Source organism: Rhea pennata, chromosome Z, assembly GCF_028389875.1.
Source record: "Rhea pennata isolate bPtePen1 chromosome Z, bPtePen1.pri, whole genome shotgun sequence".
Taxonomy (NCBI): Eukaryota; Metazoa; Chordata; class Aves; order Rheiformes; family Rheidae; genus Rhea; species Rhea pennata.
The window spans coordinates 56,884,347-56,903,052 of record NC_084702.1 but is presented as its reverse complement, the minus strand read 5'-3'; the positions used below and the strand labels follow the sequence as shown (position 1 = coordinate 56,903,052).

Genomic DNA, 18,706 nt, shown 5'->3' with positions numbered 1-18,706 from the left:
ATGAAGCTATTTGGGCAAAACAATTTTGGTTGATGTAAACTGTCAAAAGCAGGAAGGAGTACCCACTATTACAACACTAGAACATGCTCTAGAAATTTCTCTCAAGGTGTTACTGGGGTGCTCCTTCTGTTGCAGTTTTAGTTTACAAAAGGTTCCTATCATCCCAACACTGCTCTGAACTGTCCATCCTCTGCAGCACTTCTAGTGGAGCACTTAACTGTGACAAATTAGGAATTAATTTGCTCTGATGCGCTAACGTGACCATGAAGCTCTCTACAAGACCTTTATTTTCTCTTTTCATTTGTATAATATAGTATCTGCTCCTTGAATCTGGTTACATTCTTTTGCCTGGTAAGTTCTCCTACTTAAGCAATCTTACCTAATATAGGCTAATCTGATGCTTGTTCTTGTTAGGGGAAGGATTTTCTTTGGCACGCTTTCAGGTTTGCATTAGAATCTCAGTGTTCAGTTTTTGTCTTGAATGCACCAGCCAGGAATTGCTTCATCATTCTACAGATCCAGAAGGATGTTTTGGTCTGAATCTGGCATTATGTGATCCAGCATACATGTATATGAACACGGAATTACTGTGTAAAAATTACAACAGAACATCAGTCTAGACTACATTAATATTCTCTTCTGACCTTCAGAAATTTTTATGTTTATCAGTTGCTGTATTTGATGGAACCTGTGGAAAAACCCTCACTTTGCATCTGAAACTGAAATTGCCTTGCATATTGAAGTCAGATAAAATCCTGTTAGTCTCATGAGATTGAACTTCATTGTTGCTTTTATCCACATTTTAAGACCTACAAATGTTCTTATCTTGTTCATTTTTATAGGCATTCAGGGTCTGCATTTCCTTAATAACATCAAGCAATACTTTCAAAGCAAATTTTAGTTTTATTTTTTTCTCAGTGGTGACAGAAATTTGTTGTACATATTCTTAGCTGCACACTGAGTTCTTCTCTATAGAAAATACAGGAAAAGTAGAAAAAAATACATTATTCTTGAATTTTTACACTTGTTAGCAAAAAGCATCCTCTTACCAAATATGGACCCATCATTAGGACTAAAATTCAGATTTCAGGCCATAAAGAAAAGTACTAGGTAAATCACAGAAATGCTACTTTGTCTCCAAAACCACCATCAACATACACACAGTAAGTACTCTAAGGACCACAGGCCTATGAGACTATCTTGTTGTTTGGGAAATTTACTTTAGTATTTTGTGCCAAAAGTAGTATGTGAAATATTGCATTTAATGGCATGACATGTAATTGCGATCAGGCAAAATACTTTGGGATTGCAGTCTGTGAGCCTGAAACAGCTATTTCTTTTCGTTTGAATGTAATACCTTTTTTCAAAGTTATTACTAAGAAGGATACCACCTTAGCATCATTTTCCATCTAAGGAGTTGTACTTGGTGCAGTGGCATTATTCAGCAGGTTCAAAACTATCAGAACCTGGATGATATTGGGAAGGGCTGACAAATGCTGATCTAAAAGCTAATAATAACAATGTTGCCTTTACAGACATCTTAATATTAAGTTTGTTTCAGCTACCTATGATGGGATTTCTTTTTCTTTTTCCTTTTTTTTTTTTTTTTTTGAGATACAAAGATAGCTTTCTCCTTTATTAGCTGTCATCCAGATCAACAAGGCAACTTCTTTTCTGCTTCTGTTATGTATTTGAAATGAAGTACCAATATATAGCTTTTTGGGGTAGTCTATATGGATAAGTGTATACCAAACTTTTAAAATAAAAAATGTATTTTTATTGAAAATATTTGTATAAGAACTGTTATATGTAATAGCTAAATTCAGCATCTCTTACATACAGTTCTTTGAAGTGTTAAAAGAGCCTTTCTTTGGAGAAATTATAATATGTGCTAATATTTAGGGCTGCAGCTTTCAGGACTTTTTGTTATCAGTAGTGTAACCTTTTACCATAACAGAGCCAGACTAACACAATCACTTGGTTTAATTACAGACTGGCAAAAGAAAAAGTTATGTATGAAAAAGAAGCAAAACAGCAAGAAGAAAAGATTGAAAAAATGAAAGCTGAAGCATGTGATGATTATGGAATCAAGAAGCAGGTAAACTATTCTAAAACTTGTTTCTATGCTTCTTTTCTTTTTTTTTAATCATACTCATCCTTAAATAAGAGAATATGCCGTACCTCCTTCCAGACTCTTGTTATTTAAATACTAGACTAAAAGTTCTGTTAATTGCAAAAGTTGTAACTTGCATTTGCAGAAACTTCCTTTCCTCCAAAATGTTAAATTTTACAGAGACTGCACATGGATTATTTAGCACTTGGTGACAGGATGGCTGTCACTAACATTGAATAGGAGGCCATCACAAACTTTTATTTCTCAAAAATGCTGAGAACCTGAAAAGAACTGCTCTAGATAATTGGTTAAGTGCTTGGTGGTAAGCAGGAATATTACTGTGAAATTTAGAGTGTCTGTTAACTAATAGGAAGATGGAATAAACCTGAGTATGCTAGCATGTGTTTGGTAAAAATCACAGGCACCTAGCACAGAGAGCAATGGGTAGGTTAATTCCTAGCAGCTGCTAGAGTTGTTGGGGCTCACTAGCTGAAATGTGCATGCTGTAGTTGCATGTGCTCAAGGTTGATTTAGAGTCACAGTTACAGTACGGTGGAATTTTTCTTGCCATGTTCCCCACAAAGGACAGTGGGTAGTTGGAGGCAGTTGGTACATGCCCTTTTGGAAGGAGAGGAAATGTCAGGTATCCTTGTCACTGAAAGAAGGCTTTAGCTTGGGAGGTTTTTTTATATTCTTTATAGAAGTTTGGCTTGTCTGTGATCTCTAATTTTTTTCCCAAGTAAATCTTCACAGAAACAGTGAAGTAAATTAGAACAATGGAAGAAGAATAGAACAGGTTAAAGAAAACCTGAGTGTAAAACCTAACAAGGACAAGATAGGAAAAAAACTTTTTTAAAAGAAGCTAAAACAAATTCCTGAATAAATTCAATTTTCAATCCATGCATGCATGGCCTGTCTTGCTTTCATATAACATGGGAAAGAAATGCAAATGTAAAATTTGCAGAAAACACTATATTTATAGAGCTGAACTGTTTTTGCCTGATTGCTGACTGACTCCAAGATGCTGTAGAAATAGTAGTCTTTGAAGATCTGCTGATGCTAACAAGAACTAATGAATGCAATCCTCATTTTTAGTGTTCCCCATTCATCACGCTATTTGATTGCATGTTTTTCCTCACTGACATGCAAAAAAACATCAAAGTCAAGCACAGCAGAGGCTGTGAACTTTTGCTGTGGAAAGAATTGTAATGTGCTATTTGAGGATCTTTTCAGAAAGAACAGTGGCAAAAGCCTTTTCAGTGAACAACCCCAGTTCATTCAGAAACTGCCTGAATTCATTTTGAAAGCAATTAATTCCTCCAAATACACTTCATTTATTGTTCTTTTAGCACATTTTGCTTTTTGAAACTTGTAAGTATTTTAAGTTATAATAAACTTGGAGGCTCAGAAAGAACGTGCATACTTGTCAGGGGATCACATCTTTTTACACTAAAGAAAATTATGTGATAGCAGGAGAGTTTGCTCAAAAGCAGGTTTTGAATGGAGTAAATGTTTCAAAAAGTTCTTCAGCAAAATTATTTGTAGTAACACATTTTAAGAATTGCTTTTAATTACAATTATTCAGATTAGGAATTACTATTTATTTTAAAATATGTTCATAGTTTACTTCCGTAATGAAAAAATAGCATTTGGGAAGAGGAATAAATTCAGTCATTTGAGACTAGAATATAACTTTAACAATGTATTTTTTTAGCTGAGGTAGGAAATCAGCTATGTAAATAGAATCAATCCACGGTTGAGGGAGGCATGCTTTCAAGCTTATTTAGTGGTTTCTTTTTTTTCTCATTTAGTTCTTTAGTTGCAACTCTGCAGAAGAATTTATGGGTTAACAGTATGGAAGTGAGCAAAGAAACTTGTATTTTAACATAATTAATGCTATTCCTATAGCATAAGTAACTTTAATGTGTGTCTGGTCTATAAGGGGAAGGGATCAGTCCCCTTGCAGAACAATAGTTCGGGTTTGACTTAGCAGTATTTTTCCCTGATGTCTTACAGAGTGGAGCAGCTTGCGGTTCCTGGGAATTCAGGTGGTCTGTAGTTGTAGCAGTGATCTACCAGGGTTGTTGGCAGCAATTAAATCCAAGCCTCCAGCCTGCACTGTCCGGGAAGACTCATTTCATGAAGAGTGGACTTATCTCATAGAAACAAAAATGACAGTTTGGCTCTCAGTGCTACTGTATGCGTGTGGTAGGCTGTGTTACCAAGGATGAGAATTTCTAGCCTTATTGGGTGAGGAAGCCCTTCCTTTTTCATCACTTATAGTTTATTAAAAAGGAAAAAAAAAGACTCTTAGCATCTGGTTTTGCTTACAAAATGTACATGAAAGATTATAAATTCAGGGAAAGCTTTCAATGAAGTCTTATCTGACCCACATTGGCATAAAAATATGAATGAAGAGCAGTATTTGAAAAATGATATGAAAGAAAAGATTTTCATAAACGTTGTGTCTCAAAATTACACTATCTTCAACCACAAGGCTTTTAGGAAAGAAAGGTTATTAAGCATTTTAATTCTTTGTAAATACTGAATATAATTTCTGTGAAGAGTCACTAAAAGCAGTGACTGGTTCCAACAAGTAATGCAGTTGTACTTCAGTGTGGATTTTTTTAGCAATGAAGCCTTATTTTCTACACAATTCTAATGATTCTCAATATATAAAGTCTTTGTACACAGAGTTTCATGATACTTTATCTGCAATAAAAACTCTTTGCACTCTAGTCACCCACGAGTGCAGACTAATGGTGGGAAACAGTATTTTCATGCTTTTGTGGCTTTTGATTTGTCCTGAACTTAGTGAACACCCTTTACAATCTAATGCTTTTATCTTGAGTACTCATGAGTGTGAGAGGAGTCTGAGATACCTACTCTTTGGTTTCTCTCAGTGGGGTAGTGCATCTACTTTGGAGTTTTAGTTAACTGTCAGTGTTTTTACTGATAAATGATTGATTTTTAATATAATTCTATTATCTACAATCCTACAATTCTAGATCACTTCTCATGTAATGTCATTCCCAAATGAAATAAAAATCAAATGAGTTCAACAGGGAATTTAATATCTGCATGGTGTAGAGTACATACAATTCATGCTAATAGCATTTTTCTCCAAGTATTAGCAAAAAAAAAAAAAAAAAAAGTCGGGTATATTTCTTGAAGTGGCTAAAAATGAAATACACCTGGAAATCATTTATATTGTTTTTGAAAAAAAAACAGCGTGGAAGATCAGAGTGAGCTACGTATCTTATTATTGAACACTGGCACGCTCAGTAAATTTCTAAATACCTGTTTAAGCTTTGAAGAAGTACTCTAGTTGCCTCAGTGGGGTTGTTCAATTTTTAACTCTTTACATCCCCCTCCATATCAGTTCAAACACAAAGTCTTCTTACAAATCAAGTATAGTAAGATTAGGTGAAACATTTAGTTTCATTGCAGTCTGTGTTCATAACCCTTTGGGTTTTCTCTAAGAACAGATGACTTCTGCTTAATAATCTGAACTCTGTAGCTTCAGTCGTTTAGGTAAAGAGGCAGTGGAAATGCTAACAAAGGGTCTGATGCTCCACTTTGTTTTTGGATAGTATCCTTGACAAGTACAGATTTGTCTCTTATTAAAAGCTTAGCAACCTGGAGTTCTCTGAATTAGCTACAGAGTAATATTCTTGACATACAGGTGGTACTGAAAAGGCTTTCAACTTATGGGTTAGTTACCTAATGTGCTTTCTGAAAGAGAGCAATCGATGACAAATCATCACTGTTGTCTTACTTTTCCCCCTTCTGTTTTCCAAAAGCTGGTTTCCTTTCTTTCTTTTTTTTTCCCTCAGTGGGACATAAATACCCTTCTGTATTCCAGATTCTATACTGAAGATATGAGATGCTTCTGCAATATCTGGAATAAGTTAGAATGAGAACATTTCTTCAGTAGAGAGACTTGCCAGTGAGATGAGAGAAGATTCATTACTTTTGTAACTGGGCTCACCTTTGCTCTGCCCTACAGGAAAAGAAGTCGTCTGGACTTGACTTTCCTGGTTTAGTCTGTTCTGCTCCTAGTTCTGGCAGAGAGATTTCCCCAGGTATTTTGCTTCCATAAAATAAGAGGAAGATTCCCCTCAAAACCTTCTAGTTTATTCTAAAACCTTTCCTAAGCAGCCTGCTAACTTTTAGCAAAGTGTACACTACATTAGGTGTGGGTTCAGAATCTATATCCTACTCAAAAAAAAAAAAAAAAAAAAAAAGTGTAGCTCCCTCACTTCCACTCCCCTAAGGATAATGGAGAGAAAATACAGCTATGCGTTCTGAAAAGGCTGAGCCACTCTTGTTGGGAAAAGACAAAGTCTTACTTTGTCACTGTTTTCCTCACATCACTTTCAAAGAAACCTCTTCATTTAGGTTTTACCACCTCTCATCTGTTTACAGGGTGAGGTTCATACTTGCATCAACGAGTACGATCTGTTCAGGTAGAGTCTTGAGAGCTGCTAGGAGGAAGTATGCTGCCTGTAGATTAGAAGACTACTTTATATAATTGATAATTCTATTATCATTCTGCAAGTTAATATTAAAGGAACAGCCCCTGTAATTTATTATATGAATATTTAATTCAAAAAACTTTACTTGGGGGATACTGAATTTTGCTTCTGTCCTTTGAGCAGTATCTCTATCTTTGAGCTTCAAGTTCTCTGTCCATCTCACCCCGGCAGCTGACAATGAAGAAAATCTGATAGTTATATGTTAGCAGAAGCAGCCAGTGACCAACTATTTTCCAGAAGGAAAATTTTCCTTTCTGCCTTGTACCTCTTAAGGTTATCTGCTATAGAAGAGACTGGATTGGCCCTCATCTAAGAGGCACTGCAGAGAAAGCCCAAGTTTAAAACAGAGGCATTTAGATCTGGTGGATTTTCTTCTCTTTCATGTTTCTTGCTACAAATGTAGTAAGCTTGTAGTTGATACACAGCTGTTTCAGTGCCTAAAAGTACCATAGAAAAGAGATGGTGTGCTCCCCCCCCACCTTTTTTTTTTTTTTCTGTAAGCTTTTCTTCGTGGTCCTTCGGAAGTGTTTTTGATTAATATATTGGCAAAGAACTCATGCAACGGACTGTAATCACTTCCTGTGTCCTATATTTGTGGGTAACTCAAGCCTCTTTTGGTCCTGTCACTTGTAAAGAAAACAAGTTGCTTTATAGGAAGTGGAACTAACAAAACCTGTTTTCCTGTGGTTTGAGGGTTTTTTTTCTCTATATCCCTTTCTCCCCAATGGTTATAATTTCAGCTTAGTGCCACATCTATAGTCCCCTGTCTTTCCTATACCCAGCTTTCTCCCACAGCCCCTGCATCTTCGTAGTCCCTTCGTCCTGCCTTTCTTGCCTCCACCCCTGCACGTCGTATCTCTGTGTGCCCTGGTTACAACTGGGGTGAGAAACAATACCATGTTGTGGCTACAAGTTATAAGCTGGCTGATTAGCCAACCAGCTAACCAACTAACACTGCTGTTAATACTGTGCTACAGTCTTTTCCTTATGGACTTACTAATTTTGGAACCATTGGTATTTGTGATACTTAGAGATGTCTTTTTCTTTTGAGTCTCAGACATGGTCAAATATGGCTTTAACTGGTCAACAGATTTAAAGTGTCTTATAAGCTTTCTAATGAAAAGTAGTTCGAACAAACAGCACTTTTCTTCACAAACTGAATTACTTGCATGTTTTTTCTTTTTTTCCCTACTGTCTTTGAGTTTGTAATTTCACTTCACCCGTCTGTGAGAAGAACCATGATTGTTCTCAGTTGCGCGCCAGTCAAAGGGCAAAAGTTTATGAAGCAGAATTTAAAGGCATCTCCTTTTAATTACCATCTCACAGTCCCATATTGAACCTCTGGTGATTCAGTCTGGCTCACTTCCAAGAACTCTATATATGAAAATGTGTGTATATATATATATACATATACATATACACAAATACATACACGTGTGTCAGTATTTATGTGTGATATATTTTTATATATATATATATATATATAATATAAAAGAGAGAGAGATACACACATACACACTAATTCATAAATCTGTATTTTCTTAGCTAATCTTCTGTGGCTAGAATGCCAATCCTGTCATGTAAAACAATACTGTCATCACACTCTATGGCCCAGTAGTTTGTATGGCCCTCATAAGATAAAGGGATGACGGACCAACCTATGGAGGTTTTCTTATTGTTTTTGGATTATTTGTGGATCTGTACATCTCTAAATCTTTTGTCTAGTTATGGGTCAGCTGAAAAAAAAAAAAAAAAACAGAAATCTGCTTCCATCTTTTTTGAAGTTGATCAAGCTCTGTTGTCCCTATTATACATGTCAGTTAAGCTGAATGAAATTGTTTCCTGCTGCAGAATACTTGATACTGATGCTCTTAAATAATACTATTTATTTCCATTCTAAGCATGTTCTTAAAGTACTGAAAATTTGATATTTTAATATAAGTGCTTGGATGATCCTAAATTAGAGAATCTTCTCTCCTTTTAGCAGCTCCAATCTGCCCTGGTAAGTTGAAATAGTGGCTTTGAACTTTTGTTGCTGTGGGACCTGCTAAAATCTGAATTGTTTATACCTCAGACATTACCTCCTCAGCTGTTTTTTTCAGAGTTGTTTGGCCTTTGGGTTTAGCTTATTTTGAAAATGTATGATTGACTGTTTTGCTATGGTGCACTTCCACTCGAGCAACTGATAGGTGGATCTGTATTTTTGCACCTGACTTTTCTGTTCCACTTTATCTGCCAATGCAATCTGAAATTTATGGGAAACAGACTGAAGCCTACTGATAGTGTATTACAGACACCAGTTCTTGACATCTGATCCTATGTAAGAAAAATCCTCATTGTGTTTAGTAACTAGATTATATACACACCAGCAATTAAAGAGCTCCATCAAACACAGACTACTTTCTTTCAAAAGATGTCAAGCTTCTTAGTAGAAATACTTTCAATACAGAAAGGCAATTGACTAGAAATTTGGCTGTTTGAAGAGATTTGTTATACTGGCTTTTCAAAACATGTAAAAAGAATGGGGATGTCATCCTCATTGTAGTCACAATAGCTCTTCTGATCCCGTGTGCACTTACTGACAACAAATCCAATGTGCTTGTCTTTGTATGTATGTTTGTGCTTTACTGCTTTTGTCTTAACACTTTATTTAGATGCACTTCAGTTATTCCAGTTTTCAATATTTCTATCTGGTGTTGTAATTCACAGTAACCTTGAAGATAGTTATGGTTCTTTCCAAAGTTAGATCATTTTCCCATAGTAACTTCCTCTGTGACCTGCTTGTAAGTTAAACTACTTAGAATTCTGCCAGAAAGTTTCTGGAGTGTGTTGGGAAAGGGGAGTAGCGCTGCTGTTTAATTTTCATAGAATTTGGAGAGCAAATGCCTTTTCATAATTCCAATCTTAAAGATCATCTAATTGTTCAAGCTTCCAACTTCACTTTATTATATAGATTTGTAACAGTAAATGGTCTACCTGGGTTTATTTTGTTAAAGATGATTAAGAAAAAAAGTATTTATGCGGAAGTTATCAAAATCTGAGTAGCTAGTTCAGTAGTTTACTACTGCCTGGTTCTCTAACCATTCCTGTTCTCCAACTGCTTGCACCTACTGGATGTAGAGGTTCTAAGATTTAACTTTATTCTGATTTTTGTTTAGTATTGCATAACAGCAGGCAAATGTAAGTAAAATGCAGGTACCCCTTCAGATCTCTATCAAATTCTGTTTCAAACTGAGTGATTTGGGTAGTCGTACGTTCTTTTCTTGCAGATTCCACGTTATACGACTTCCCTTCACAGATAGCTTACTGATGGCATATATAAAATGACCTACTGCTTTCCACATCATTCACCAGCCTCACAGTGCCCAGCTGCTTAGCAGTACCAGCCCAGGGAAGTCAGTACTGAACATTCTCAGCCCTGCAGGTATTCTTTATAGAACAAAGCAGCAGTACATAAGGCAGAAGGCATCATCTCATGCACCTTATGGCACACTACATTCTATGGAAGTTACAAATGTTTATTCATTCACTGCTGATGGTAATTTGCAGTGATTATTTTTAATACAGTCTAATACTGACCACTTGAAGAAAAGCAATAATGCTGTCGAGAAGTGGAACTTGGAGGGGCTTAACCTTTTTTTTTTTTTTTTTTTTTTTAATGCATTTTTCATCTATCTTTCTTCATTAAGGTTGATGGGTTTTGCCTTAGGTTCTCTGAAATGAAGTCAGAAAAAAAAATGACAAATTCTTTCAAAAATGGCTTGAACTAATAACTTGAGCAGTGACACACAAATGCATGATTATAATGTTTTAACACAAAAGGATTCTCTGTATGCATAAATAAATTCTCAGTCATAGTTCATCTTCCTTCTAGATATTATTGTTCCCTTCAGTACTTCCAAACACTACAGCATTAACAGGAATATACAACGCAGGAATGACAGAATATAGTGAGATAATTTTAAAGTGAAAGGCTTCCCTTGCAGGTTATCCTGAATACAGAAGAGGGTTAGTATTTTAATATCTAACTGATCTTCATTTCCACATAGACTTAACATTACTGAACAACTCCGCACACCTTTTCTTTTCAGTGGATGGATTTCAGGTTCAGAAATGTTCCATGAAATAAGTGTTCCCTTGTATAAATCTGAAGTTGTTTTCTGTAGGTGGAGGCAGGATGTTCAAATTCAGTGGGGAGCCAGTTTAGTAATTTTGTTCAAAGTGCATGGTGAGAATAATCTTTCTCCTAAAATGAAGCACAAGGATAAGTAATAACTTTTTATGCATGATAAGCATCAAAAATATGAGCCTGCTGGTCTTTGCTTTTCATTTTTCTTTACCTTTGTCTTTCAGTCAGAGCCTCCTGCAGTGTGCACACAATGTGATCAATAACTCAATAACTTTTTTCATGCAGTAATTATCTCTATGTGGTATTATCTGAACACTGTTTTTCTTTATTACCCAAAAGATGCAGGAGATATTTATATAACCAGCTGATCCCATTTTGGATGAAGCTGCTTCATGACTGCAGGAGAAAGTTTGTTCTAAATAGCATTTTTTAACAAATGTTATATGGAAACCTTACCAGGCAGTACTACTTGTTTCTAAGGCAAAAAAAAAATATATATTCTAAATATTAAATAAATTGAAGTGCAAAAAAGTATTTAATTAAACACACAGGAAACATCTTGTAAAATCTTTATTAATATTCATTAACAGAATTTTAAGCAATTATGCTAAGTCAGTGCATTTTAATAAAAAGGTCTATTCAGAAAATATGTAACTGTTCTGAAGTTCCTTGTTGATGCCTGGGTTACTGAACTTTCAGAGAAAAGGCTCTTCTTTTTAAAAGTACGTTTTCCATCTGGAATAAACTTTCATTTCATTGGCTTCCAATTTTCACAGATTGAGATCTTGCAAGAATCACGAATGATGATTCCAGATTGCCAGCGCAGATTAGAAGTTGCACACGCAGATCTTACTCAACTATTAGTAAGTATCACACCAAAAACTGTTTATCAAATAATACTGAACACCGCACATTATGAGGTGTTCTTTCTGGGATGAAACTGTATAAACATGTTTAGCCTGCAGTACAACTGAAGCATAACAGAACTTGACTGAAGAATTACTTATAGATTCCAAGACCGACATCCTGTAACATACCAGTATTCCATTTCAGGTAACTGTCTATGCAAACCTGGTCTATAGTATGCAGAAATTTTATGTCTTAGAATGCTAGAAATGGTCTTTAATGGAACATATACCTAACGTGCACTTAAGTACTGAGCTGACTCTGAATTCCTGTGCTAGTTACACAGTCAGGTAAAATAGTTTACCAGCTTTAGACAGCAGACAGGTTTTTTTCTTTAGTTTGTGAGGATATATAAAATATGCTCGTAGAGACCTGAAATATTCAAAATATCTTGCTTAACACATTTATTTTGCTATGGCCAACTGAAAAAAAAAAAAAGCAGAAGTCCTTGTTGAGTAGTGCTTATATGATTTATTAGTGAGGTGGGCATCAGTGCTCCAGTTTTAGGGTATGGATTACTTGCAGAAATAAATACTCTTGCACAGATAGCTTCACAGAAAGTAAACTAAGCTTAGAGATTATCATGCTCCCTTTAAAAGCTGATTTTTCACCAAGAATTCTGTTACAGATGTAAATAAGCTAATATTACACACTGTAGTTAAGCCTCTGACATGTGACTTTTAAAATTTAACAATGATCAGTCAGGATCCACTTTTCAAATGAGAACTCAACTTCTCTTGTCTTCAGGTGATATGCCCCCAGTGTCTTCCAAAACCGATGCTTAGTAATTGGCAGGATTAGGCTGCTTTTGTCATTTAGACAACTTGTTACTTGACAGTTAGCTGATTTAAACTTCGCTGGGATGCAGAAGTGATTTATACTAGATGCTATTAAATTTGTACCACACAGTGTACAAACTTAAAATTACAAATGCAAGTGTGAAGCGGTTACAATTGTTTTCAAAAATTCAAAAATCTAAAAAATTTGTGACTTGCTTCCTTGCAGCAGATCTACTTTCTGTTCTTAGCTTACCTTCAATTTTTTTGTATTCATATAAACTTTAAATATGTTTTTTTCAATTGTCAATCTCTGCTTAAGCTTTTTTCCTAAAAGTACTCTTGTTCTGAGTTCTATTGTTATCAGTTCCAATTCTGATGCACTTGTTTTTAAACATTTATTTAATAGAATAAAGGTACACATAAGTCTACTCACACATGACTGCCATTATATTTTAAACCTGTGCTTTGAATCACATAGAACTAATGTTCTCATTTTTGATGTAACCTTTTTGTTTCATGGTTTCTTTCTTGTATTTAGTCACATGTCAGTTATTACTGAAGTACTCAAAAGCTCTTTTTAATTCCAGGAAAATGAAAAAGAATTGGAAGAAGCTGAAGAGTATAAAGAAGCACGTTCCATACTGGAGTCAGTGAAGCTGGAAGCCTAGAAGATTTTCAGTATTCTCTTTGTATGCATTAGCACTGGGTCCATTCCACACTTCTGTTTGACCACAGCTCTCTTAATATTGTTGACTTGCTAAGGTTCCCTTTATGCAAATAACTAGCCTCTTAACTCCAAAATGCATTGAATAAAGGGTGTTCTGAAACATCTGTGTGTTCCATATTCAGGCAAAATAGAAATATTGCCGGTTCACCTCAATTATAGAAAGAACAACAAAAAAGCTTATTTAATGTAAGGCTAATAGTGTAATAGGTAATACAAAAAAACTTATTCTGAACAATTCAGGCTAAGAAACATGTTACAGTTCAAATGTCTAGCTATGTAAGAAATGTGACAAGTCCATAAATGCTTTAGAAGCACCTTATTGGAAATATTTTCAGGCTATTACAGCAATCTGTACTGAAACAGTGGATGGGCTAAATGACCATAAGTCACTCATCTTTTTCTATGATACTATTTATCTGTCATTACACCTTGTTTCTTTTTGAACATAAGGCAGAATTAAGAGCCAATTCCAAACCTTTCTTAATTTGCCTGGAGTTGATCTGCAGAGCCCTGTTCACATTATTACCGTTAATCAAGATTAAGTTGTTTTTCTCAAGAAACAAGATTTAGCAGCTGTCTAGTATGTTGTGAGCTGGACTTACTGGTAGAAGTTCTGAAGTGAACCTTTTTCTGGAGAGCACAGCTGCTCATCTTGGCCTAAGTGACTTTTTTTGAGCAAAGCTCAAAACCTAGAAGGTGAGAGAGAACTAATGGGTATGGGAACAATGCTTAATCTCCCTGGAAGACCATTAAAACATAATGTACAAAACCTGTGGCTCTTTCAGGATGACTTCTCCAGTTTTTATAATTTGAAAGTTTTTTGGCATGTTCTTTAAAGGCAACACAAAGCACAGTGTACCTTTTGTGTGGTGCTATATGAAATAGTCTAATAAAACTTTTTGTTAATGTGCCTGGGTTCAGGTAAACTGCAGTTTCACCTACATTATGTGCCTTGAGGATCTACCTTCTCTGCACACAGTTATAAACATAAGGTTGTACTGATAAAAATCACTGTGAATACCGTGGTATGTCTTCAGACTTATTTCAGGTAAGACTAATAATGTAGGTAACAGCATTACAGCAGAGTAAGTAGCATAATAACCACTTGCTGCTACTCCCTTGAAAAAGTCTCAGATGTCAGTCTGGCACAGTCTCTTGCTTTTAAGCAGAGTAAAAATGCAAAAAAATAGGAATCTTAACGAAAGTCATCTCATTCTGCTGCTAGGTCTTCAAAGGTAATAAGTCTGCTTCTCATCGCTCTTAAGCATTGCTCTGGCCAACTATTAACAATGCAAGATTTCTGATTGTAGAACGATCTGTTTTTGAAGTAGAGTACCCTAGAACTCAGACTTATACTAGAAAACACTGAGAAGCAAAACCAATTTTGACAACACTATGGTTTCATAAAAGTGTAGGTGTACCTTCCTGGCAGTGTTGTGTCCTAAATGCATAACTGCCAGATGGCAGCAGAGGACACTTTTGCCCAGCTCACAGTGCAAGTGAATGCTGCTAAGGAGATTACTTGTCTTTTCTCACTTATTTCAGTCAGCTTCTTCCATGGACCTTCACCAGCTGAGTGGATCAAGCAGTCTAGATGCCTTACCTGACCAGCTGCACTCTGAGAAGCAATAATTCTTTGCTTAGCAAATGCTTGAGGCTATTGAGTGGAGTACAGTGACTAGATGTTGAGCTGAAAAGGTGTGTTGGGGTTGAGGGGAGGCAAGTTTGTTGGGTAAGGTAGCGTTTTTTAAAAAATTACTCTCCTTCTGAAGAAATAATGCACATTCCTGAAAAGCAAACCCACAGAAAAATGAAATACAGTTGCTGACTTCCACAGAAAATGCAGGTCAGCATAAAGGCTCAACACAGATGTTTCTATAGTGGTTGAATGGCAGTAACATTGTGGTATGGCCCAAGTTGGCATTTAGAATTAAGGGTGCAGGGGATGGAGTAGTTAACCTATAAGCCAGATTCCCATAGAAAGTTCCTTAGTGCAGTAGTTTCTAGTGCAGAATTCTTTGTCATGTCTGCAGTCGTCAGGACCTGAACCACGTTTGCATATATTTTTTCCTAGCTATTTTCTATCTCCCTCCGATTCCATCAAGAACTGAGATGATATTCTCCCCTAGCTGTTTCCTCTTCCTCAACATTACTTTAGTCAGTGTGTAACAGAAGAGCTAATCTTAGAGGAAAAGGAAAACAAGAATTTTTTTTGGAAGGAAGTTTTCAATAGAAGACCTGTACCCATTGTTCTGATCATGGGCTTGCCAGCTATTCTTAAGTTTACTCTTGCACAGTTATGATCCTTGTCCTCTAACTTTAGAGGATGCATTGAATCTATAGTTCTACTGGCAGTCCAAGCAAAAGACATACAAATTTGGTACCCTCACCTAGAAAACAGTATTTCTTAAGTCCTCAGTTACATTACATATTGAAAACAGAGTAGTTTCAAAACTCTTCTGTTTGTCCTCTAATTTAAACTCCTTCCTTTACTTGAAAAATCTCCACAATACTGAGGTAATTACTTGTAACTGGCTAATTTACAGGCTGATTGGTTTTGTTATGTTACTAAAATATTTTAATTAATATACAGCACTTTCTTCCCCAGCAATAATTTCCCAAGGATTCTTTGAAGGTAAGTTTCTTATACTCAGAAAAGTAGTCTCTGACAGCTCTCTGATACAGTACAGCTCAAAATAAAGTCCCTCAACATATTCTACATGAAAAGCAAGACTTATAATTTATTAGCACTACATTTGAGTTTTTTTTTTTTAATGATTTAGAACATAAGTTCTAAAGAAGGATCCAGGATGAGAACTCAAAGAAGTGATTCCCAGAGCCCCCTCAAAGCAGGGGATCTCAGTGTTACCTGTTTGAAAGGCAGGTGCCTTTCAAACCTTGCACTGCTCAGTACAAAGCAGTGAATTGAAAGAAGTTGAAAACAGTTCTCCTCAGCAAAATGACTTGTCTTCTATGCATAGTTGTGGCCACACTGCTTTATTGTATGGAACACAGGCCTTACACTAAATGCAAACGATGGACTAAGGACAGCAGAGGAGATTGCACAAGATATATGCAACCCCTGCCTCCCTCATGTTTTTTAAAAATATATTCAATCACACCAAAAAAAAGCACTTAACCTTCGAAAATTACTTTCCAACGTGTCTTATAAGCCAGCATTTTTGATCGAATGTCACCAGAGCTCACCAAAGCCCAAAATCTAGATCTTATTAGCATAGGCATTACATTTAATATGAGGAAGAAAAAAAATTTTTTAACTTTGTAACAGTTTGGTTTCCTTTTTGTTCTGAAGTTCCTATAGATAATATGTTAGATGGAAGGAAACCCACTGACCCACAGAAACAGCCTCAAGGAGTAAGGTTATATCAATTACTACTTGCTCTTCATTTCAACAAAAGGAAATAAAATAATTCTCATCCTTCCCAACAATCCCATGGCCTCCTCCTGCCCTAGCATAATTAGTGATAAATTTCACCACAGCTCTCCATAAGCAATCAAAAAGACTGCCTAATTAAAAAAGTAATTAGTTTACACAGATAGATGCAAGTGGTTAGATTAGTTTATGAAAATAATGTGAAATTTCTCTAGATGCTTTTAGTGACTAGGTTTCCTGCTGTTAGACTAAATCCTGCTGTTTATGGGTTCTACACATTTTCAGGGGACTAGGTTAAGAAATAAAGACTACATTTACCTACAACTATGGTAACTTCAGAAAAAAAAACATACTGGATATGTTAATTTTTTTTCTCTATTTTCAACCTAGAAGATAAACTTCATATTTTTGCATAAGAATAACTTCCTCCACAAAAGGATTAATGCATTATGGTTCATTCTCTCAGGTTGTTTACACAATATCTATCACCAGGACATTCAGGTGCGAGGCCGAAGCGGTACTGAACCCGGACAAGGAAGACACAAGAGCTATCACACAGCACACTGCAGAATTAATAAGAACGCAGAACAGCTCCCATTAAAAGGCCCAGCGACGAGTTCCTCTGCCCGACATTCTGTCACCAGTAGAAACCAGAGGAAACATCCTGGGCAAGGACACAGTTTTCTCAGGGTGAAGCTCAGTCCTCACACTGCAAGTATGCAGAGTCCCGCAATTTCTCCAAATGCAGGAAACTTGGCTGCATCATTTGTGGCAGCAGGAAGCTGTATTCACACACTCCCAGGCTGAGCGACATGTGGGGGGCGCAAATGCCAGTAGCCAATGCTCAAGGAAGAAGCGTAAGAAACAAGTGTAACAGTGATCTTTGCTGACAGCTAGGAGGCTCTGCCAGGGATAGCAATGACGTAAGAGACTTCCTCTCCTGAAGGCTGTATCATGGCCAATAGTCACTGATAGACCTTACCTCCATGAATATATCAAATACTGTTTATGTAACTGCAGTATTTAAGAAAAAAACTGCAGTAAGAATTCTAGCCATCACAAGAGAGTAAACTGCCTTCTAAACAGTGTAAAAATTTAACTAAAATATAGCTGTTATTCTTAGCTGAGAAAATTAGAAAGCAGTAAACTTTAGTTTTAAACTCCTTTCATTTAAGAAGCTATAAATGAAAATGAAGTTTTAAGTATTGACAATGAAAAGACACAACTACCTGAACTGACTTACCTGCCTACTTGATTTTAAAGAATACAGATCACTAAGTCATTTCTTTGACTGAGCTATTCTTGGAGCACTACCACTGGGTTTGAGGAATATTGAATCAACTGTAAATTCCTGGCTATTGTGGGCTCACGAGTCACAAAAACCCACGTTGAAGACATCTGAAATTCACCTCATCCCCTTAGTTACACTAGATGGAACTAACGAGGCAAAAAAGAAGCTCAAGAAGTGATCAGAACAAAGAACGAATTTCCTCATCAAAGCTAACAAAGCTCAAATTACTTAGTCAAAACCAATTTAAAAATCAATGCAATATTACCAAGGTACTGTTCATCAGCCTACATAAAGCAAGATGGTAAACCACATCCTGGAGCAGTTACACAGAGATGGCATCTGAAGGGCCATCATGTTAGATCCCCTTTGTGCCAGAGGCTATAAAAACACAGGAGACTGATAATCCCAAAGGAGTTATGGTCTCACTATTCATGTGAACTGGTGAATGAGACAAGCAAAGACTGAAAAAAAACAAAAAGAAAACAGTAACCAAGACCTTAAAATTCTCAGCCAGTAGGAACTGATGGTCACATCACTTAGCTACTACTAGAAATCACTTTCTATAAATGGGCAGACCTGAGACTGGATCAGTAATTGGAAGGAGGACAACCAGTGTTTTCACTTGGCTTTGAACTTGAGCCCCTGTGTAAAACAGCTTCATGTAACAGCAGCTTTGAGAGGAAAAAAAGCATTCTTATGGAAGCAAAGAACTGCTAGGAGAACAGATGTCACAAAAAATACTCTGTAATATCGTGTGGTAAAGGGAACACTGCTGAAATATAATGGATTCAAAGGCAGAGCCATTTCTCTTACAGGTACCAGAGGGGAA

At 36.2% G+C, this 18,706-nt stretch overlaps 1 protein-coding gene across 4 annotated transcripts in view; it reads left to right on the top strand.

The window, feature by feature from the left end:
* TBCA (tubulin folding cofactor A) overlaps window positions 1-13,292 on the top strand; it is a 33,572-nt gene extending 20,280 nt beyond the window's left edge. For 3 of the 4 annotated variants that reach the window (XM_062600291.1, XM_062600292.1, XM_062600293.1), the window contains exons 2-4: window positions 1,993-2,098; window positions 11,557-11,643; window positions 13,053-13,292. In XM_062600291.1, coding sequence (XP_062456275.1) covers window positions 1,993-2,098; window positions 11,557-11,643; window positions 13,053-13,133 — 274 coding nt within the window. In that variant the 3' untranslated portion in view covers window positions 13,134-13,292. Of the gene's footprint in view, window positions 1-1,992; window positions 2,099-4,129; window positions 4,364-11,556; window positions 11,648-13,052 lie in introns of those variants that run through there. The other variant, XR_009961238.1, reaches the window with a different exon arrangement.
* The last annotated feature ends 5,414 nt before the right edge of the window (window positions 13,293-18,706 follow it).